General features: G+C 42.2%; 2 protein-coding genes across 6 annotated transcripts in view; one reads left to right on the forward strand and one right to left on the reverse strand.

Annotated features, from left to right (window-relative positions):
* ppfia4 (PTPRF interacting protein alpha 4) overlaps positions 1 to 17,590 on the reverse strand; it is a 46,052-nt gene extending 28,462 nt beyond the window's left edge. For all 5 annotated transcript variants that reach the window (XM_088308475.1, XM_088308477.1, XM_088308476.1 and 2 more), the window contains exons 1-2: positions 17,221 to 17,590; positions 16,768 to 17,059 (exon numbers count right to left, since the gene is read on the reverse strand). In XM_088308475.1, the coding sequence (XP_088164601.1) occupies positions 16,768 to 17,025 (258 nt within the window). In that variant the 5' untranslated portion in view covers positions 17,026 to 17,059; positions 17,221 to 17,590. The remainder of the gene's footprint in view (positions 1 to 16,767; positions 17,060 to 17,220) is intronic.
* A 1,468-nt stretch (positions 17,591 to 19,058) lies between these two features.
* On the forward strand, positions 19,059 to 22,693 carry tmem183a (transmembrane protein 183A). The gene is made up of 8 exons (XM_088310081.1): positions 19,059 to 19,266; positions 19,671 to 19,760; positions 19,841 to 20,011; positions 20,070 to 20,229; positions 20,418 to 20,598; positions 21,377 to 21,457; positions 21,536 to 21,688; positions 21,880 to 22,693. Exons 1-8 carry the CDS (start codon positions 19,203 to 19,205, stop codon positions 22,057 to 22,059), a joined length of 1,080 nt encoding a protein of 359 aa, XP_088166207.1. The 5' UTR covers positions 19,059 to 19,202; the 3' UTR covers positions 22,060 to 22,693.
* Positions 22,694 to 22,869: the final 176 nt, after the last annotated feature.

The following is a 22,869-nucleotide window of genomic DNA, read 5'->3' on the forward strand; positions in this document are numbered from 1 at the left end:
GCAAGCGTGCGACAGACGTTATGTGTGTATGCGTGTGTGCCGCAATACCTTCCTATCACACACTGGTTCCTAAAATACTCCGCTACTCTTTGTATTGCTCAGGAAATGCGTGCATACACACTCAGTGGGACGTCGGACTCAAATATTAAAGCCAAAAGCAGGGATGCATATTAATATTGGGCAACATCGCATACTGCATCACACTCCTCTCACTGTAAACACACGCAACCCTACATTTATTTCACATGAATACATATTCAGTGTTATACTTTGATATAAATACAATGCATATGTGCCATTTTCTTCCACTCATATGGGGGTTAACTAGTTGTCACCAGGTGTTTAGTAGGGAGCATTTATTAGAAGGCAGGTCTTTATTTATATTAAATAAAATTAGAATTTATTTTTATTCCTATCAAATATAGTTTTTTCCAAAATTATATTGTGCACCACAACACATAATATCATGGATTATATGGCTTGATTTAAAAAAATAAATAAATAAATCAGAACACAACTTCGTTTGTCCTTTGTAATAAATCCACTCTAAAAGCTTTTTGTCCAACTCTTCACTAACTTACTGTCTCCCCTCCAGCAAAGAATGCTCTTTTCTTGTCAGTGGACATCAGATCTGGTCCCCCCCACACCCCCACTCATCACTAATTCTTTCAAGTCAGCGTTGAAAATGTTTCAAGGCTCCCCCTCAGATTGCCACTCCTCTGTAAGCTTCAGCTTTACAGATGCCACCTCTACTGCGCGGGCAGCGTGTGTTCGGTGGTAAAAGTGCGTCCGTGTGCTGGTATCAGTCACAGGAAAATCAATTTGCCACCTTGTGACCGTGACACCTCCTGCGTCAATTTGAGGTAATTTACTCAAATGCATCCAGCAATTATTTGGGGCCCGGTGTCTATTATAGTGGAGCCTACTATTTGTCTGGAGCAAATGCACAAAGTTTGGAGCACCACCACACGTGCACCTAGACAGAATGGCCATCATACTATGAACCAGATTAGAGTCAAATCACTTTTTAGAGCTGTGCGAGTGTGTGCGTGCGTGCGTGCGTGTGTGAGTTATAGGGCAAGAGAGCAGCAGAAGAAAAATCACATTTCATAAATAAATCATCTGGGTCCTTGTGATCTGGTGATGGATGCCACACACTCGCACAAACACACACGCACACGCACTCTCTTCCCTGGAGATGGTTTTGTTTATTTTGAGAAATGAGGATTTAAAGCCTGTGTGAGTAGTATGCACATGTTTAGGGGGAAGGAGGTCATTTCAGTGCGCATGTGTTTGCATAAATGTGTTTATGTGTTTGCATGACTGTGTTTATGCGTGTGTGTAGTTACTGTAGCTGTCCCTTATTTTCCCGCTGGTTTAATCCCTCACTAAGAACCAGTCCTTCTCCTTATGACTCATGCAGTGGCAGCTCATTTTCCCTTGGTATAAAAATGCTTTTAAAACATTGTGTGTTTGTGTGTGTGCGTGTGTGTTTTGTCTTGGGTTTTCATGCTAACAAAAATCTCCCAACTGCATCAAACTGTTCAGTCGTCAGTTTACTGGGACGCATTTGCCTAGGCATGATGCTCCCGGAATGATGCAAAGGGTGGCATATTTGGGTGTGGCCTGGCTCGCGTGATAACTTGTGTGTGCCACTTTGCTCGTTGTGGGTGTGCCAAGCCGGTCCAGTCACACAGTGACGGAGTGAGCTCATCTGTACTAAAGGGGGTCTATAAATATTGTAGATGCCTGCAGTCGAACCTCTCAGCAAGCTACTGTATGATGTCATCCAGGAACGCCACTCACTAGGACACACACACATAATGCTGCCTGCTGCCAAGGCCCAATAACCATGGCAACTGTGGGTGTGGTATGTAGTGATGCAGAGGCTCAAACTTCCCTTTTCATCCTCCATGGACTTCAGTTTGTCTCTTGTCCGCTTTTCTTCTATTTCTCAATTACATTCAAATTTTATTGACAGTATACGGCATCGGTCCCATCCCGCCTCCTTGACATTCACGCAGAAAGCCAAGGTGACAAAAGCTGAGGTGACTTCAGCACTTAGTAATGTAACCTTTAATCCATATTAACGATTTGCTAAATTCACCACGGTCACAATAGACATAGAACTTTGACTTTGATTGAGGAGTCATTCTCTTAATTAAGAGCATTCTGGGGGTTTTGTGCTTAAAAAAAAAAGAAGAACAATTTAAAAATGTTTTCATTCCATCACAAAACATTTTTTTTGTTTTCAAAAAATAAAATAAGAACAATTTAAAAATGTATTTATTCAACCACAAAGTACTTTACTTCATTATCTTTGGAATATAATTCATACTGTTCTACATAGTAGAACCAACATATAAAATAATTGTGGTCGACCTTTGACCTGTTTAGGAGAAACAGTATGGCATATTAACTAGAGTACAGTTACAGGGCCAAACTGATGCCATCACAATAGCTTTATTAGCTGTGCAGGCAAAGTGTTATCGTAACATTTTAAATTGAAAAAATATCCACTGATAATATTTAAAATGCAAAACACTGACTTTGTATAAACGTTAATAACAAAGCCCCTCATCTCATTAAAAAAAAATCCTTACTTGTCACACAAAAGAAATGAACCATTATTAAAACTCATTCACTACTAGTCGAGTTAAAAATTTGATTTTGACGTCTTTAACCGTCAATGGTAGTGAATGAGTTGACAGCGAAAACATTAAAATAAGTTTAGTTAAACTTCAAAGATTTGTATGATGACCCTTCATCTCGGAATGAGTCCCAGAGAAGACAAACAAAACATACGCAGATGTGACTTCTATTGAGGTTGTATGTATCGCATGTCACATGATCTGCTGTCTCGCATGACATCATCAATCTCGTCATCGCAACGGTTCAAGAAGCTTTTACACCACAGTAAAGGGAAACGTTACAAAAATATATTTAGATGCTTCCGTATAGCTATAACAAATGGCTTTGCTATTTTATTTTCATGTTTTGTTGACTCTTTCCTGCGTGCACATATACATTAGACAGGTCTCCAAAATATTCTTCTTAAAGTGCCAGCATAGTGCATGGTAACATAATTCCACAAACCTAATTTTTAAAGACAACAATCTTCTTGTTAGCCAATTGGACCCCTTGAAAGAAAACCACACACCAGATTAATCGCCACTTAAGTCAAAGTTAATTTCCTGCCTTCTTCACCTGGTGAGACAAATGAAACAAACGGTACAGAAGCTTTTCATTCTTCCCTTTGGTTTAGCGCCGCTTTCATCCTTCCTACTGCATTGAACAGGGAATTCCTTCACACTGATCTTCAGCCAGACCCACTAACACACTGAGCAGCTCAGCTTTGGCAGCCGATCAGAACCAACCACCAAGGTTGATGCTGCATGTGCCAGATACACACACACACGCAAACAACGAAAAAACAAAAAGGCCCGGTGAGAAAGCCAACCTTTAAAGCATCTTTAAACCATAAAAATGCTTGTGGTGGTTACCTCATCACATTTCGAGCTTAAATCAACTGCACACGCATGCACGCAAGTGTTGCTGACAGTTGGCATCCCATGAGACAGAAGGTGTCAGGAAGTCAACGTTCACCCCCATCCTCCCGTTTCTATGGAGACGGAATGTGCAGAGCTTTGAGAGGTCGCGGTGGTAAGGGAAAGGTTTGAATCTGCACATGCGGACACACGCAGACGCGCAGAAGACTGATGGAGCCTGATTGACTTGACAGTCGGATGTTGCAGGAGGTGCGAGGCGGGATGATTTGACGTGTTTTGTGTGTGCTTAATGTGTGCCATTGTGGAACCCGATCCTGCCGTGCCCTTGGGGTGAAGCAGGTGGGGGGTGGGGGGGGGGGGATTCTGTATCCCACTGGCTCAGCATTAAAACATGCTCCGACTGGATGACGAGTGTATTCCTATTGGGATCTTGTGTGTAAGATAACAAATTAAGTCGGTGTAATTTGAGACGGAGAGGAAAGCAGACTTGATCATGACAAATGAGGGGATTAAAAATAACCTGACAACAATGACAGGTGATGGAATATACTGCATGTGCTGACTTGGCGCACTCACACATGCACAAGAAATGGCCATTATTTGACTCTGGGAACAAGGACAGCTCTTATCCTTCTTGATCACATGCTAATGTTTCATGTTAGGATAAAAATAGCCGATTTTAATTAATATAACAAAAGAGAATTGACTCGCGCATGCAGAGCTGTCGAGCGCTCCCCAGGGTTTGTCACTTTAAACGCTCTAAATCAGCAAAACTGGACAGACGTGAGCGGCTCTTAAAGGATCGGGGTTTGCAAAACAAGAGAAAGTGCAGCATTAACTGGAAATGTGAAACTCCGCAATGGTTCAGGTGGATGCGGTTGGTTTAAACCGGAGAATCTCCTGCAACAAATGACTGCACGCGTATCAACCGTGTGATGTCGCTCTGTGCTTTACAGACAAATATGTCACATTTCATCTCCAGACCAATTAAAACATTTCTGTGACTGAGTATGCTGGTTCATTCCGTGAGCGACACAAGATGCAGAAATGTCACTCCATGCAGACCGAGAGCTGAGAAGGGCAGAAACTGAAGATGAGACTTGAGTCGGCAAAAACAAAACAATTCACAATGACAAAGGGGCGCAAGTGGAAACTGGATACGGATTGGGAGGAATAATGGAAGATGGCAGCGGAAGTGTGTGTGGAAGCGCTTGAGATACAAGGGGCGGGTGATGGGCGACGCCATCGTGGGATGTAAGCAGCACAGCTTCAAGTGACCTTTACGTAACGCAACCACAGGCCCCTCCTCTCCATCTCTCATTCACAGTTGTCATTCGCCTGGTGCTCGTTTACAAGTGGGCGCATTGATGGAGTCAAAATCGAAACAGATTCACATGAAGAGATGAGCAGACAAGGCACTCCGACGCGTTGGAGCTGAGTGAGTTGCTGCAATTAGCTGTTTGATTCCATCTTTTTGCGAACATGGGAAGGGAGAATCACTCTCTAAATCTTCTGTCCTCTTTACATGCCAGTGGTTTGGGCAACCTGATATGACATTAACTCATTTACTGCCATTGTCGGCTAAAGACGTCAAAGATCTCTTTTTTTTTTTAATTTTATTTATTTTTTTTTTTTAAATTTTTTACTCGGCTGGTAGTGAATGAAAAGCCTCTGCAGCCAAGTCATGGTTCATTATGATTAGTCAACGTCATAAAATGCTAACAATTTATTGATTAATTAACAGGTTTACGGAGTAATTGCATACATGTAACAACTAAGGCACAAAAAGAGGAAAGTGTATTCTGTCACAGCATAGGTGTTAAACTCAAGGCCTGAGGCCCAGATATGACAATGCTTATTGACCCTCAACCTCATCGAGTGAACAACAATTATTCATAAAATCAAAATATGTGAAGAACAATGAAAAGCTGATGCCAATGGGGGTAACAACGCCATCACTACTGTTACCTTGTTCCATTGAACGGAAGTGTGCGTGGTTGCAAAACACACACACAAATTCATTTAAAAATCAGGCTCTCAGGCTATCGTGGAGACATGGTGCTTAGTTTAATGAGCTGATTTGGGCCGATTCATTGCACACATGCAATTGCTTAAGGACATCTCTGAGCACGTTCACACACAAACATACAATGCCCACCTTATGGAGTCGGAGCGAAGCCGTGTGAGTGAGCAAAGAGATAGGAAGCTTTATCTGACAGACCGATAGCTAACTAATAGGCCTCTCAGCGCGCACGCTTACAGCCAACGCCGCTGATAAGGCAGGGAGCGAGAGAAGCTGAGACACGAGAGTGGATGCAAGGAGAGCCAAGCTTGCATGGTGAGAGGACACACCGCCGTTGATGTGATGTGATCATCGCAGAGTCTGCGCGTGTGTTTTTAAAGTGAGATCCTAGTGCGTATGTGGAACTAAATGGTTGTGAGGAACGAACTTGCTTGTAGCTAGGACCCTTGATTAGAAAGATACAATTCTTACGTCTTTTGTACGATGTCTTTAAATATCCTAAATATAGTTTTTCCTTTCGGCTGCGGAGGTGGGAGTGAGTCATGCGCAAAAGTCTTGAAGTGTCAAGCAAGTCCTAAGCTTCCGTGGCAAAAATCAAGAATCAAGAATACATTTAAAAAAGCAGAGTCAAGTCATTGTGTGGATTAAACAAGTCGTTGTACAATCTTGTTCGATCATAAAATACTGTATATTCGTACATTAGCTATGTTAGCTTCTTTGTACACAGTATCCCTTGCGCTAGTTAGCTAAAGTGCTAATCTACTGTGGCAAGAATCAAGAGTACATTTCAAGGAACCCGAGTCAAGTCATTACGCGGATTAAACAAATTGAGTTATACAATTTTGTTCAATCATAAAATACAATATATTCATACATTAGCTACATTAGCTTCTTTGTACGCAGTATCCCTTGCACTAGCTAGCTGTACTGACACATTCCCAATCACATGAAACATAGTTTTTTGGTAGTTTCTTAATCTTACTTAATCAAACTCTGGATTGTCAATTGGAATGTCTTTTAAATTAAACAGATAATCCACATTAACAAACTATCAGTTAGCTAGCGCGCACTACATCAAAAGATTCTTTCCAGTGGTGGTCTATTAAAAATCATATTGAGAGTACAAAATGAAACTGATTTTTTTCTCTTCACAGATTATGTCACCAATGTAGTATTGTCAGGTTAATACTGAACATTTTGACTAAAAGTGATTTTAAGGAAAAGTGCCAAGTCTGACTCGAGTCAATTCACATATCGAGTGCACATTGAGTTCTCCAAATAAAACCATAGCGTGACCTATGCAGCAAAGTCAGTGCACGTCATCTTGTATTTATCACAGACGACCCTCAGAACATGGATTAATTTGGTGTATGACCGGCCATGACTCCGCTTTCAAGTGGCTAATATCTCATTCAGATCAGGAGAGACACTTTAGTGTGCAAGTAGCAGTTTTGTGTGAACGATGTTTCAAGCCAGTTGCACAATGTCTGGACAATTTAGCCATAATGAATATTTACTAAAAATTGCAATCCATACTCTCCACTGTAGTCATTACTCTTGATGTGTGATATTTAATGCACAAAAATAAACCTGACTGACAATTTTAGAAGTACCGTACAACCAATGACCAAGTTTTTTTTTTTCAGTGTTATCGCCGGACTTGTACTAGGAATGCAACATTGAATGTTTTATGATCCTACAATCCGAAATTGAATATAATAATGCGACATGGAAACAGCGGCGTTTGTCACTATGACCATCACTCATACCAAGTAAGAGTTGAGGACACATTTTATTGATGCTCGACATGTTAAGCAATTGATAAAAGTTTTATAACTTATTAAAACTTATCATTTATTTCCCAAATTTCCTCTGGGAAAGGTGAATTATAAACATGCGCAGATTACCAGCATCCTGGAGTAGATTGTGTTAACCCTTAAATGTTCTACTGGGTCTTGCAATCATTAATTGCAAAAATCTTGTCTTACAAACAACATAATTCACACACAAGACAAGAAAAACAACACCAATCCACTTTAAATACTGCAAAACATGTTCAATATCAGCCTTTCGTTAACTATCTAAACTGTATGTGTTGTAACTCTGTGTCCTTCTCCTAAATCCTCTATTTTACTTGCATGTCACGCACTCAGAGAGTCCGTGTATGCTAGGCGTGTGTGTGTGTGTGCGAGCGTGCGTGTCGTAGCAGAATGGGGGTTAGTGGGGGTTGTGTCGTGGCTGACAAACTGTATTTCATGGCGCGCATTTAGCATTATGAAGTTCTTTAAATCCCTTTAACGGTTCAACGACGGACTTTAGCCTCTGATGCCACAATTTCTGTCTCTGCTAAGAGTCTTGAATATGTCCCCGTATATATGCGTCTCCAAAAACTGTATATTTCAACGCATCAGTATTTGGCGCCACCCTTGGTTTCGATGCAGTTGTTCTCAGCGATACCAGGTCCCGTCCCATATGAGAACTGTTTGATTCTGTTCCCTTTCAAACGTACAATCGTACACCTCAGCCTTTTCTAAATCTATATTGTATATCTTTCTCGCTCTCTCAAAGTCCTCACTTCTCCCCTGATCTCCCATGATGCAGAGGGGGACAAATTGGCGCCCCGCTGAGCTAAATGTGCCTGGTGCCGAGAGCCAGATGGCACAGGCGCAGGGATGGAAGGAGTGAAGGATGGATGCTACTAAAAGATGGCGCGCCGAAGCCATGGTGTGACGGGGGCAGCGTGGCGGTGATGGCGATGCACAATTCTAATCCATTAGTACTCAGAGGGGGCTAAAAGCTGTGCGACCTGGTCAGACAGCGCTGCAAGGAGGTCTTGAATCAAACTGAATAGCTCCCAAGAAGAGAGAGAATTGCGAGCAGCTGAGAAGAAGAGAACGACACATTATATAAAGCTGTCAGGAAGTGTGTGACGTTAGTCAACTGCTGCTGCTGGAGGTACAGTCCGCTCCAAAAGTATTGGGACGGCAAAGTCAATACCTTTTGTTTTTTTTTGTATATAACAGACATTTAGGTTTCAGATCAAAAGATGAAGATCAGACAACCACCGTTAGTTTGAAGATGCCCGCTTTAATGGTGAGCCAACGTATCGGATCTGACTTTAATAGTTTGACTCAAAGTAAATAACGTGTACTATTTGTTGGCATAACCATCACGACAGGCATCAAACCTGCAACCCACTGACTTCACCAGACTATTGCATTCATCATTTGAAATGTTTCAAATATTTGCGGCAGCCACTTTCGGTTCTTGTTTGTTTCTAGGTGTTTCTCTCTTCAGTCTCTTCTTCTGGAGGAAAAATGCTTGCTCTATTGGGTTCAAGTCCGAGACTGACTTGGTCAGATGTGTTGACAGTGTGTTTTGGGTCATTGTCTTGTTGCATGATGAAGCTTCTTGTGATTAGTTTAGGTGCATTTTCTGTACAGGCAAAATGTTTTATCTTCAGTATACAAAACAAAGCAAACAAATTGACGCCAATATTTTGGGAGAGGACTGTACATAGTCTACTCTGGAGTCACGTCACACCCAAAAAATGGGCTTTCATGGGCGACTGGTGAGCACGTCCGCCTGCGGGGTTCAATTCCGGCTTTGGCCTTCCCGTGTGGAGTTCACGTGTGGCAACCGGTTCAGGGTGTGTACCCTGCCTACTGCCCGAAGATAGCTGGGATGGGCTCCAGCACGCCCACAACCCTTGTGTGGAGAAGCGGAACAGATCAAGGATGGATGCATGGATGGGTTAACAACAAAAACAATTTCTCTTAAAATGTTAATTCCAAGGCCATTTGTTTACAAGATAGCTCTTACTTAAACCACACCAGCCGCTGGCGCCTGTCTCTTTTCAAACAACGGCATTTGGTCTGATCAACTGTCTCAGCTTGACAGTATCCGTATTACGTCCATTTATTTACTGCGATGGCTTAAAAATTCACCATACAAGTAACAAAATTCCCAATTTAAAACGCTGGTGGTAGAGCAGCTAAAAATGCAGCTAGCATCCCAAAAAAGCCCTTGAGAACATTTTCATGTCCTTTTGTCTTGACTTCTCATGTTCTGTCCTTTTTCGCTCGCTGCCTCCCTCTCTTCCTCTAACAGGGTTTCTTGGTGGCATTCAGCTGCTCACTTTACGCTCCACTTTGCTCTGCATCAAGCCAAATTCCCCCGTTTGGGGCTTACGTAACGCGGCGAAAAGATTGGGCATCGGCAGCTCGCCAATGAGAACGGGCACATTTTTATAAGTGACTTCACTCCCCCTCCCCAATATTGTCCTATCAGGCGGCCTCTACCAATCATGTGTAAACAACACTTGCTGTGGGCTTGCTCGCCGCACTCACAAACACGGAAATATCTATAACACAATGGAAGATTTGGACGCAGAGAATGTTTCTGTGACGTTTACTTCACGGGGTGGCCACAGGCTTCCAAACCTGCGTCTCTTTCGCTCACTCATAGCAACTCGCGGCTCATTTGTCAATGAGGCCATTTTTCCATCGGTTTTCCAAATAAATGTTATGCACCAAATGTTATGCTTGTGAGTGTTTGGAAATACTGCCATTCATTTACCGCTATTTGTAAAGAAAAACTAAGCTGTCAGGGAGTATTGGCAGCCTGCCCAAGCACCGACACATGTGTTTGTTTCCCAGTTAGCCATACGTCGCTTGTAGCTGTTAGCTGTCTGCCAGGACTCTCGTGGGAATCAAAATGACAAGAGTCTGGAGTCTTTTCGGAACGGGAGGAACTGTATTTCTTTGCACGGGCAAAAGGAGAAGCAAATAATTTTTCCGATGCTACACGCATTTTAGCACTTCGTCCTTTGGCGTCTTTTCAGCTCTTCACACGCGGGAAAGTGAACATGTTGGAACTCGGGGAAAACAGGCGCTTTTTTCGGCTGTGACCTTTTGTGGGTTGGCAATATTTTTCCCTCAAGTAAAACGGGATTGTAAAAATAAAATGTGAGAACATGTTTGCTGTTAGAGAAACATGTAAGAGTTGCCTCTCGTGAATTCAAGACAAAAATGATGATATTAATGATAATAAACGGTTTTCTCATTAGCCTGCAACAGCCTTTGATTTCGGCGTCTTTTTCACGTGGATTCGTCGCACACTATTCAAGTAACCGCCCACTTCGTGATTGCTACGCAACCACTCAGCTCAGGAAAAATTTTATTTTTTTAATTTATTTTAGAAGAAACTCCAATGTGGATTTTAAACAACTCACACAGCCACACACACACAAACACAAACTTTGGTATTCCTTCAAAGTAGCCTAAAGCTAATTTCACCAGCAAACAAGGCAAGAAACAAGATATTAAACCTGCTTGACTGCATTACTCAGAATGAACACTACTAAAAGATGCATGGGTTAACGGTCATTTACGGTGGCCTAAACATTTCAGATCCAGATACTAAACCTCTTGTGACATCTGGATTGTGTCACTGACGCATCAGCGAGCCTCTCGTCTCATGTCAGTGCAGCCGGGGCCAATGTGCCTCCTGTCTGCCAGCTCAAAACGCTACCGGCAAGTGGAAAATCAGGGCTAAAATGCTGTAATTCGAATTAGCTCTGACTCAGTGCGCTCTGAGCACAGTTAAGGTACAAAATAAATGCACCTCATTTACCAGCCTAACTATCTTAAAAATAGTATGCTAAGGGGATGCATTGTTTTTTTTGCTGTTTTTTTTTTTTTTTTTTTTTTTTTGCATCAACACAGCAATGCCGCTTGCATGTAACTGCTTTTCCTCTACGTGTGAGAAGTTTTTGTATCATTGCATTAGACTAGCAAATAATGAAGAAAATCTCTTTTGCACTTTAAAAAAAAAAAAATTTAGACCACGTTAACCAGTCCAAACAGTCCCAAAAAGCTGAGTATAACTGAAGTGTACTGCTTGATGAAAAATGGGAATTCAATCCTGAAGCTGAAATTGAAAGGCGGTGTTCGACAGGAGATACCTGCAAACTGGCACTGTATAAGTAAAACTAGAAACACCATAATAAAACTTTACGTATCAAATTAATGATACACGGACAAACGTTTGTGCACAGCCACTAGACAAGAGATGGTTGTTGTTTTGGAATGGCAGAAACGTGTGCGTGCACGTGTGTGTGTGCGTGTGTGTCCTCTCTGTGTATTTGTATGCTGGCAAAAAATAGCCGGTGTTGCATCTGACTGGAACAGGTGTCCAAACATTACAACACACAAACACACAGCTGAATGCTGCAAACTTTTTATAACCCGTATAAGACCTCATGCAAGGATGCGGTTTGCCGTTCTTGGAATAAAGGTGAAAACGGGACAGACTCCATCATAAATCTTCACTATGCAAGCCGTGAAAGATTTGGCATTGTAAAACTAATGCCAAGGAGGCCGCAGAATTCTCTCAGAATCCTTCGCATCACTCTGAGGTTGCTTGGCAAGAGGACTAACTATAGATGGTGACAAACGAAAGGAAAAAAAAACACAACCCAATGATCCAAAGTCACCCTGCCACTACCGCACTTTACAACAGAACTTTTTCACAGAAGAAATGGAAAACAAATTGCCTTTTGTGCAGATGTGAGCCAACTAAATGTGAAAACTGGATACAAGGCGCTCTAGAAATCAGCATGCGGAGTTGAAATATTTGGAAAACCAGACTTGATGTTTCTCACTAATTCCTGTCTGGAGGTTACCCGCAGTGCTCCACACTTGAAAACCAGCTAATGCCTCATAATCTACAATCCAAACTAATAGGGGGTATCAAATTACGGCAAAGTTAAAGTGTCTAGCTCCCTTTGTGGGGTAGATGGAAATATCAATTCAGCACACACATCAGCGACAGCGTACAATTTTTGCATCACTTTTAATGGTTTGCGAAGTATTGAGCTCAAAGTAATAAAAAATTTATACAACAAAAATCTAGTAAAAAAAAAAAAGGAATTTTAATGTATTCAATCTTCACTGTTATTTTTTTTAATATCACAAACACCAATAGCCTTGTTTTCCAATGCTTCCAGGTTCAGAAGGCTGTTGCCATGGCAACAACCTACCCAAATCCAGTATCTTTTGGTTAAAAACAGCCTCACGCAAATGCTTCCAAAGCGAGGGCATTAGGGCACGAGTTTCATTTGAGATTTATGGGTATAGCAGTTGTAGATAGCGTCAATAAATGGAAGAAATATTGTTACGCTGATGTGCTCCTTACTAATAAATCTGTCTGTGGACAGATTTGATCCTTGTAGCACTCACACTTGACATCCTGACAGATGTAGGTGAGTCGCTGAGACCAGAATGAAGGCCAAGAGTAAAAAAATGGGTGTAGTCTGAGCAAGGGCGCCAACTTCAATCTCATGCGGCACAGCAATTGGTGATGTTAAAAACTATGCAATGCATTAAACTTAAAATGTCTGTGTCAAAATATGTATCTGCGCTCATATAGCAATTTGCAACCATGTTATTAGATTGTTTTATGACTTAGTTGATGCTAATAATTGCTCTTATTCCTCACAAAGACATTCTCCTCCCTTATTGAATAGAACAATGAAGTTTATATAGCTGTGTAATGGTCATTGATTCGTTGAATTAAGCCAATGCACATGAGGAGCAGAGTTATGTCACAAAACAATTTGCTCGGTTTTGATGAACGCTTCAGGAAAGGTATTGATTTATCAATATATATCTGTCCCTTATGTTTTTGTGCCTGTGTATTGTTCTGTCTTAGTGTTTCCTGACTCTTTGGGAGCACACTGGCCCAGAACTGTCAAATCACACACAAACACACACACACACACACAGATGTAGTAGGTGTAGATGATGCATGTTAGAAGACAAATGTTTGTTTGGCAAAATCACCAGAGGACGTAATGTTTGGTTTGAGGAATAACAAGGTTGGCCTGCCATGCTAATCCTCATGCATGAGCTCCACCACCTGAAGAACAGAGCGAATTGAATATGGAAGAGGAAAAACACATTGAGACCGGAAGGGGAGGGGGGGGGGGGGGCGGGGGTACACAGCATCGCTTGCTACAGCAAAGAGCACAACACTGCTCTAATACATTCAGTGCATCCAAAGCTTTGATTCAGTCCTCATTTTTTTTCTCCACGCGATTTAAGTGAGGACAGAATTCCCCATTCTTCAATAGAGCTCAGTAAACCTGGAATAAATTCCAAATATGTATTCAATATCGCCTCATCCACCAGACCTCAAGCACACTTAGTCGGACATAATGCTTTGTCAAGTTCTTTGTCACAGACGCATCTGTTGTGAAAGCGCTGTATAAATAAAAATGTATTGTATTGTTTTGTTTAGAGCAGCGTTTCACAAACTTTTCCTTTCCAACTCAGGACCCGAATTAGGAATTAGTTTCCTTTCACGGAACCAAAACTTCTTCAAATACTTCACGTCACATTGCCATAACTCGGATGACTCTCATCCATCCATGATCTGTACCGCTTCTCCTCACAAGGGTCACGGGGGAGTCGGGGGGGGGGGGGAGCCTATCCCAGCTATCTTCGGGCAGTAGGCGGGGCCACACCCCGAACTGGTTGCCAGCCAATCGTAGGGCACACATAGACGAACAACCATCCTCGCTCACACTCACACCTTGAGGCAATTTAGAGTGACCAATCAACCTGCCACACAGACACATGGGGAACAGAATCAAACCCACGACCTAATCATAATGAACAAAAAAAATCCCTTTCTGCAAGACAATGTGTGCCTGCTTGATGATCACTAAAATAACTTCCTGCCGCGTTTTACTCTCTCAATCCACAAACAACCCAATAAAAACTGACCCTTTGGTCGAGACCTACTTTTTCTTCTGAACCTGACTTTGAGAAACTGACCTGGCCCATTGCATCATCGCCATGCAGTAGCGCTATGCTACCGGCACTGTGCGAAAGACCTGCTTTTGAAGTGTGCGTGCGCACAGTCAGCTTCTAACCGAGCATGCCGGTCATAATGTGTGTGTAACGTCCCTGAGGTGTGTGACAGTATAACTAATACTTGCATTATTGCTACAATTACACATTACGCTGAAGCGAGATTAGAAAACAGGCATGACAGTCTCTTCCCATCCTAGCGCTCTCACTTGCGCGCACACACGCACGCGGCCACACACATAACACACAAACACACGTATGTGCATGTGTGGAAGCAAGTAGCCCAGGGCAATGTACACTAGCAAGGAGCCATGTTTCTCCCACAAGCGACTGCAGCGATGCTGTCATCTCCAGCATGGTTCTTTCTCTCTCCCTCTCTTTCGGTCTCTCTCTCTATCACACACACACACACACACACACAGATGCAGCACACGCAGCATTAGCATCATGCTCGGTGTGACATCACGCCACACATTTAGACCTGAGGGTCGGAGAGGATAACACAATATTATGTGCTGAGGCCTCATTGTCGCCATGCTAGGTGGCTGCAGCATCAGCTTATTCAGCTCTCTTTCACTCAAACACACACTCACGGGCAATCGTCAAAGATATTCCAGGTCACCATAAGCGCATGAACGGCCCTGAGGGAGCCGGCGGGTCACCTCACGAGGCTGTTTCAATCATATTAATGATAAGGTGGGCCTTGGCCTCGTCTCTGCGGGGTTTCCAAGCAAAATGTGGGCCGGAGCCGGATAGTCACAACCCCACTTTTCTGTATTTCTTGTTAGTCGAGCATGGCTGATCAAGATCAAGCGCTGAAAAACAGCAACCCATTAAGGAGGCAACGTGATGCCAGTCACGACCTACATCGAAAACATCACAAGAAGTAACGCACAGGCAAGGAAACTGTTTTTCACTCCTTAATTAGTGCACTCAGATGATTTATCTGATATATGACAAGCATTTGGTCTGATTGGTAGACATTTAAATTTTGGTTTTCTCACAGGTACACAAACTTGTGAAATTACTTATCACCACGTACACCAAGCAGCCGCAATATCAAGCTTGCATGTAAGGGTAGTATATTAACATCCAATTCAAGATATGCATGCATTAATAAAGATGATCACAGTCAGTTTTGATATATATTTACATTGTTCATATATATTTTAGTGGTTGCAGTTTGCAGTGGTGGTGAACTGGACTATATGAAAACGAGAGCTGCTCTAACTATTTGGGCTCTATTTTTGTGAAGTGTGCAAACCAGTGTGGTGCAGGTAAATCATCAGGATTTTTTAAATCTTAAAAGATTTTTTTTTGTCTTTGGCATACCCCAAAAATAATGATGAAAAAAAATATCTCATTTAAAGGATTTGGTCATATTGTGTGTGTGGTCTGTTCCGATAATCTCAGCACGGTGCACATTACGAAAATCGGAACAAAAACTGCCTCTTTGGCTTGAATATGCGAACCCATGCCAGTCACACCCGATGTTGGTAATTTTACAGATGAGTGAAGGCTGGCAGAGCTGCAAGAGGGTGGGCTGCACTGTTATGGGAGTGGTCATAGTTAATGTTCATGGCCAATTCCCTTTAAATGAGGTGCTCATCGTGCACTAGAGTCATAATATGACTGAAGCACATCTCCGCCATGAAGTGGGCCCTTGCAGACTGCTTCCCATCACCCGCCCCCTCCCCAAAGCCGTGCTGCACACCGAAATGAGTTGAAATACACGATACAATGATTCAGGTTTGATGGCCATTGTTCACATATTTATGAATGAAAGGCATCTGACATCCATCACACATCCGTGGAGCTCAGAATCTGTCAGCCTGTGCCCCCTGATCAAATCCACTAAAATCACATTATAACAGCTCCGCCAGTATTTAGACGCTCAGCAAGCATAGTAGTTTAGACCGACTGTCTGTCACCGAATTGTCACTTCGCTGGGTGCATCTCCAAGGATACACTCTTGCTGCGTATTGGCATTGACAAACATGCGAACCACCTGGTCAGTCCATCCGATCTATAGTAAACTTGGCTGGAAAGGGAACTCGAGCCAAGATGTCAAAACTTTCTGTTCTATTCTAAATCTGCTTCTCTTCACTCACTCATTCTGACCTATATTTTAATACAACTTGAAGATCACGAGCCCCAAGTGATTCATACAATCCTTTAGAAACAAGGCTACCATGACAATGATCTTTCTTCACAATATGTATGAATCCACCAACTCAAATTTCCCAACGACTAGACTGCAGACAGTCGCCTAGTCAAACAGGCTACCACAGCGCACCAAATAACATCGCAAGATGAATGTATGGAATCTGGGGCCCTCCAGAGACCGGCTTCTCCTCACCTGAGGCAGGGCTGCGTTGATCTGACGCTGCAGCACGTCCCTCTCGTGCAGCGCCCCCTGCAGTTTGGTCTGCGACTGGATGAGGGTCTCCTGGGTCTCCCTGAGGGACTCGAGTAGCTTGTCCCTCTCGTCCAGCATGTTGACCATCAGCTGCTCGAAGTTGGCCTCCTGCTCGGAACCATTCGGGACGCTGCCGGCTCCTCTCGGGGGACCGGCCGAGTCCCCCTCGCTGATGGTCGGCATCACCTCGCACATCATCTCTGCTGCGCAGGATGTATAGGGGCGACGCGAACTGTCGGTCCAAAACCGGTGCGTGTGTTACATATGAACTAATCGATGCATTTAAACTGATTGGAGGCCACGAGCAAAAAAACAGGCGGCATGCATTTGTGGACGCGCGACTAAATATTCACGCGCCAACTGTGTTCTTCCAATAGTGCATCACGTTCTTACCTATTCAGAGTGACTGAAATAATGCGAAAACTGGCGACCTTTCATCCTCGTTAACCACCGTCGTTTCTCCCCGTGTGCAGAGCCGCCTTAGCCGGCGCGCCATGCACTCCCTCGCTCACATGTACCAAGCCCGGCGTGACGTGATTGACAGCTCGGGCGCGCGGCCGCTCGGAGGGGCGGTGTCCGCGTGCACGCCGGAGATCATAGTACGGAACAATTCCAAAATACCAGAATAGATCCTTGACAGAACGTCTGATCTGCTCTCTGAGCCAGTTGATGCGCGTATACGTGTGTGCGTGTGAAAGTGTCCGTGTGCGAGAGAGAGAAAAAGAGAGAGAGAGCCTTATCAGCATCCGCCTTCTCTGCTTCCATTCCCTTCCAACACACACACACGCGCATACCCTTTCACGCACACGCACTCACACGCGCACACACTTACGCTGGCTACCCCCTGAACCCCCCTCCAAACTCACACACATCTGCATTTGTAACCCGTCTACCGATGTACACTTGCAAGGTCACGTTTGTCTGCATCTTTAATGGGTGAACGCATAGTTGTGCAGCGCTATTTGCATGATTATGACCCAGTAGCTCCATCACCGCCACACACGCTCATTACTACTGTGCATGATTGCACATTTGGATGCGCAGCGCTCCCTGCAGGATATACAATGAAAATGGAATCATGCCATGCGTTTTTAATGGAAGACATAAAACGACGATATTGCAAGGCTTCTTGGATTTTAACTGCTCTAACGTGTGCCATATGCATCACATTGTATGCAATGTTGTGGGAAAAATTCAATAACCTTACATTGTTTTCTCTACTAGAATTCAACTAGAAAATACATAAAAACAGAACCTATGGGCTAAAGTTGTGTAAAGTAGTTATTGTTTAATAGCAAGGTCATGCCTCTCTTAAAATTAAGTGGAATGGAACTCTAATAAATTACATTGTTAACACTTTCATCCATTATTTCTACCACTTACCTTCACAAGCGTCGAGCTGGAATCTATCCCAGCTGTCTTTGGGCTTGAGGCGGCAAGAAGTGCAAGGGCTGAGATTTGAACCTGCATGAAACCTCAGAACGGTTAAGCAGACACGCTATAACCACTACACCAATGTGTTGCTTAGCTCCTTCATCTACAGTAATGTACTGCTAGTCACTAAAATGGCTACTGTGGAAAATTTCATCACAGAAGTGGTGGCACGAGACTATATCCACCATTTTTCAACAGGCAGTGCACATACTGTATAGAGACATAAAAAAAAATATTCACAATTCACACTGTTACTGAGTAGAACTGAACCCACACTCCTGCATGGAGTCAGGTGAGTGAACCACTTAAATTAGACATATAAATAGACAACGATAGACAAACAAACACGCTCACACTCTGTGTCATCAATTACAAGGGATGTCAAATTCATTTTATTACATCTGACAATTTCAAATGTTGGTAGCATTTATCAAGAATAATGGAAATTGATGCACAAGATTTGTTTTTGTAGGCCACATAAAATGATTTGGTGGGCCGGATCTTGCCCCCGTGCCTGAGCTTGACACCTGTACATTGAACCAACATGCATGTTTTTGGAATGTTGGAGGAAGCCAAGGACTGTAATCAGATGCACTGACCAGTCGCCTGTGTTACGAAATAAAATTAAATTTAAATAAATAAAACAATTAAATAAATAAATAAATAAAATTTCATGAAATAAACAAAGATAATAAACTCAAGAATAACGTTTGAGCAGTGTTTCCCTGTAGGTGTCAAGAAAGCAGCACCACTTCCTGAATTAGACAACTGTATTCTCGCGATACTTGCCACGCTACGTCATTCCATGATGGCTGAAGATCCTGGCGGGGTTATTTTCAATATCTCTCTCATTCTTTTTTCTTTTTCTCAATTCCAGCTTGCCATAGAGCCATGGTTGGATTCGCAGCCACGTTAAGTGTCCACGAAACATTAGTGTCGACATGCCCAAGAAAGGGAACCGAAAACGGCTGAAATTTCGGGCTGGGGACGTTTGCTCGGAATCAGGTGGGTCGGATTTGTGGTTACTGTTCCATTAGCCAAGAAGCTAGCTCTTCCACTGCTACCATTGCGCTTCCGAAATAATAATAATGGAGTGTTAGCTTAAGTACTTTAGAGTTTTTATGTGCATTGCGTTTTCTTGACGTGTCCTGCAAATTACGTTAATTTACAGTGTGTAGATTCTAGCGTTAATGTTTTTTCTGGGAAGTTGGTCAAATAAGATGGTGTAGGACACCATGTATTCTAAAAGCATCATTTATTTATATTAAGAAGAAATCAACATATGTCTTCTATTCGGCATTAGACCCCAAGTGGTTCGAAAGTTATATGTAACCCATAGGACTGGACTTGTGCATGTTATCTTGAAAGATAAACGTAGCATGACTGTGCACATTTTTTCCCCACCTCAGTGACTGTGGCTGATTATGCTGACGCCGATCCGGCTGTTGTGAAGTCTGGTAGGGTGAAAAAGGCTGTTGCAAATGCAGTTGAAAAAGAAGGTAATCATACAATGACTGTTGCACACAATTTCTTCAACTTTTGTGTCAGAACTGATAACGTGAGCTCTTTTACCTTCCAGTCAAATTTCTATGTGGCCTGGAAGCATCTCAGGGTGCAGTAGAAGAGGTCCTCTCGTCTGCTTTGACCATCAAAATAGATGGTTTGGACAGCAGTGATGACCTAGACGCAGAGGACGATGGTGACAGTGAAATTAAAATGATCCAAAAGAAGAAGAACAAGAGGAGAAAGGGTATGATATGAAAAAGTGTGAAGCAGCTCTTTTATTTACCCTGTTTGCATGCTTCCAGAGAGCAGTGAGAGCTGTGATGGACAGGAGTATCCAGTGGACATCTGGCTTGTGCTGTCTTCTTATATTCGACCTGAAGATGTATGCATATTCTCACTAATCTGTAGAAACGCATGGATGGTCACATGCACTGCAGTGTTTTGGACCAGGCTATACAGAAGGTGAGATAAGTTTGCCCCATAAGTTTTATATCACACATTTCCCATTGTAAGTGTTAGATTGTTATTTAAATTTAGGTCAGGTTGCATTTAAATTGATCAAAGTGTTTACGTCGCATTTTTTGCATTGTGGTTTAAGTGTAGCAGACCTGATAATTTTTTCCTCTTCCCATCATTTCTCCCATTCAAAGACATTACCGGATCGATGTTGACCTGCCGTTTCGTCTCCAGCCTGATTGCATTGATAGCATGTGCAGTCTCAAGGCCCGTGTGATTCGCTCCCTTTTCCATTTGTACGAGCCGTTCAGCTCACGGGTCTCCAAAATTCCAGCCCTGCCTGAATCTACACCCACAACTTTGCTAAATTCCAAGGTAATTTACCATGTCAGCTTGCTCTTGGACTCTAGTAAGACTTTTTCTTGTTTATTTTTCAATTTCATTATATCGTTTAATTGGATATTTTTTTAAATTGATGTGCTCAATTTCTTTGAGTACAATAGAACCTCTAAGCTTCATCCTTGCTGGTCAATATCTGATTTGTGATGATTTTTTTTCACACTTTTACACATTAATGAAAAAATGATTATCAAATGAAATTGAAACTGATTACACTGGTGAACAGCATTTTTTTATCAGCTATGGCTTTATGTGTCCTTAAATAGATTTTTTATGCTGATTTAAAAAAAAAAAAATACATTAATCAAAAAAAATTCTAGAAAAGTTAACTTGCATCTCTGATTAAAAAAAAAAGTAAAACATGTATTGAGCAGTGCTATAGTGACATTGTTGCCACAGTAAACCTTTATCTACAATTGTATAAATATAAGTTATCCACTTTGAGAAAAACAAAACTTACCCTTATTAATAATAGAAATTATATATTCACCGTATTGTGCTAACTGTCGCGAGGATTGAGACATGCGTACCTTTTAAAAATGACATTAAGTACCGTTTACAGTTGAATGGCTACCATCGTATATCAGGTGAGGTTGAGGTCTAAAAAGTCTTATTGCACGGCGACAGATTTTTATGGTGTATCCATGACAATTTTCTTTAGTGAATTGTTGGTCCCACTCTGGAAGCAGAGAACAAGGTATAGCATCTACGGTATTTCATTGGAGTGAATATGTGAATTTATTTTCTCTGTCAGTGTTTATTGTTCTGGATAAAAAAGGTGACTGGGACTCGACCAGAAGGCTTGTGGGAGTTCAACTTCAAGTTTTTAAAGCAGGTAATGGCCTTTGCCTGAAACAGTGACACTGATGCTTAACAGTTAACATTTAACATCATCATTTTTACTCCCTCGCAGGAAAACACTAAGAACGGCCGTGCAAAGTCCTTACGCATGCCCAAACAGTATGAAGACGTCCACACCAATTCAGACTCGGACTGTTACATGCTTCAAGTTTCTACGTTCAACTTCATCTTCACCCCTGTGGTCATGGGCATGACACTTACCCTGGTTGGTCTGATAACTTCTCAGGTTTTATACTTGCGTAACATTTAAATTTTGCAGTTGCCATTCGGAAGTATGGCTTCTGAAACCTGGTTACACTTCTGACGTGACATTTATCTTGATTTTTATTTTAAATTTTTTTTTTTTTACTTCCATCGCCTCTAACAGCCACTGCTCTCTGTTTGCTGTTGTTGTAGTTCACAATCAATGTCAGCACGGACATGCGCCATCACCGCGTTCGTCTAGTGTTCCAGGACTCGCCGGTCCAAAGAGGGAAGAAAAGAGGCGATCATGGCGGCACACAGGTTGTGCTGGATCCTGTGCACAGTGTGAAGCTTGTGGACTGGTGGCATCCACAGTACCCTTTGTCACAGTAAACATTAAAGCCTTGTTCTAACTGATACTACCGCAGAACACAACGCCCATATTCTTGACCATTTTGCTTGCTGCTCGCCCAAGAGAAATTTGTTCCTCCATCTTGACGACATGCACTGACCATTATTCTGAAAATAAAGATGTTGGGTAGTACAGAAAAGCCACAACAGATGACTTGAAATAGATGCAAAGTCCACCCTCTAGTTTTATAGAAAATCATTAATACAAGGCCAATTGATGACTGCTAAATTGAATTTAGTCAAATTGTGATAATTGCATGCACACATTTTTTTTCAATTATAAAAAGTTTTAACATGCTAAACATTTTAGTTCATAATCAGAGACATACATTGTATTGTGTGATAAGTGGCTGGTGTGATTTACATGCGGTATCATTGTTTATCTCATTTTGTTGGTGTTGTTGACAAAATGACCAAAAAAAAACGACTTAAGTGTGAACTTCATTCCTTCCTTGCACCACTGTAATAACGGTGCTCTTGTGTTAAGCGTATTGAATGTTGAATCATACAGCACATACTTGATCATAATGTGCAGTGGAAGGAATGCGCTACCTCAGAAAATGATTACATCTGAATTGTTTTGCAGCTTTAATAAAACATGGCATCTCTTCATTGATGATGTGAAGTGTAGACTTGTTGAGCAAAAAAGGGTTGATGCCAATTGAGAGTTTTGTTGGGGATCAACTATTTAATCTATCACTGATTAGTTTTCTTGAACTAAATAAAGACAAATGCCCCTTGAATTGCCATTTTTAAAGGCAAGAATGTGTACTAAACTGTATTTACTTCCCT

The sequence above is a fragment of the Idiotropiscis lumnitzeri genome, chromosome 11 (genome assembly GCF_059441095.1).
Source record: "Idiotropiscis lumnitzeri isolate Australia: NSW breed Sydney's pygmy pipehorse chromosome 11, RoL_Ilum_1.0, whole genome shotgun sequence".
NCBI lineage: Eukaryota > Metazoa > Chordata > Actinopteri > Syngnathiformes > Syngnathidae > Idiotropiscis > Idiotropiscis lumnitzeri.

Excerpts from the sequence above, each read along its gene's own strand:
- tmem183a (XM_088310081.1), top strand. The coding sequence starts at position 19,203 with ATGCCCAAGAAAGGGAACCGAAAACGGCTGAAATTTCGGGCTGGGGAC. Across the intron at positions 21,458-21,535 it reads ACTTCAAGTTTTTAAAGCAG|GAAAACACTAAGAACGGCCG; the intron begins GTAATGGCCTTT and ends ACTCCCTCGCAG. Across the intron at positions 21,689-21,879 it reads TGGGCATGACACTTACCCTG|TTCACAATCAATGTCAGCAC; the intron begins GTTGGTCTGATA and ends CTGTTGTTGTAG.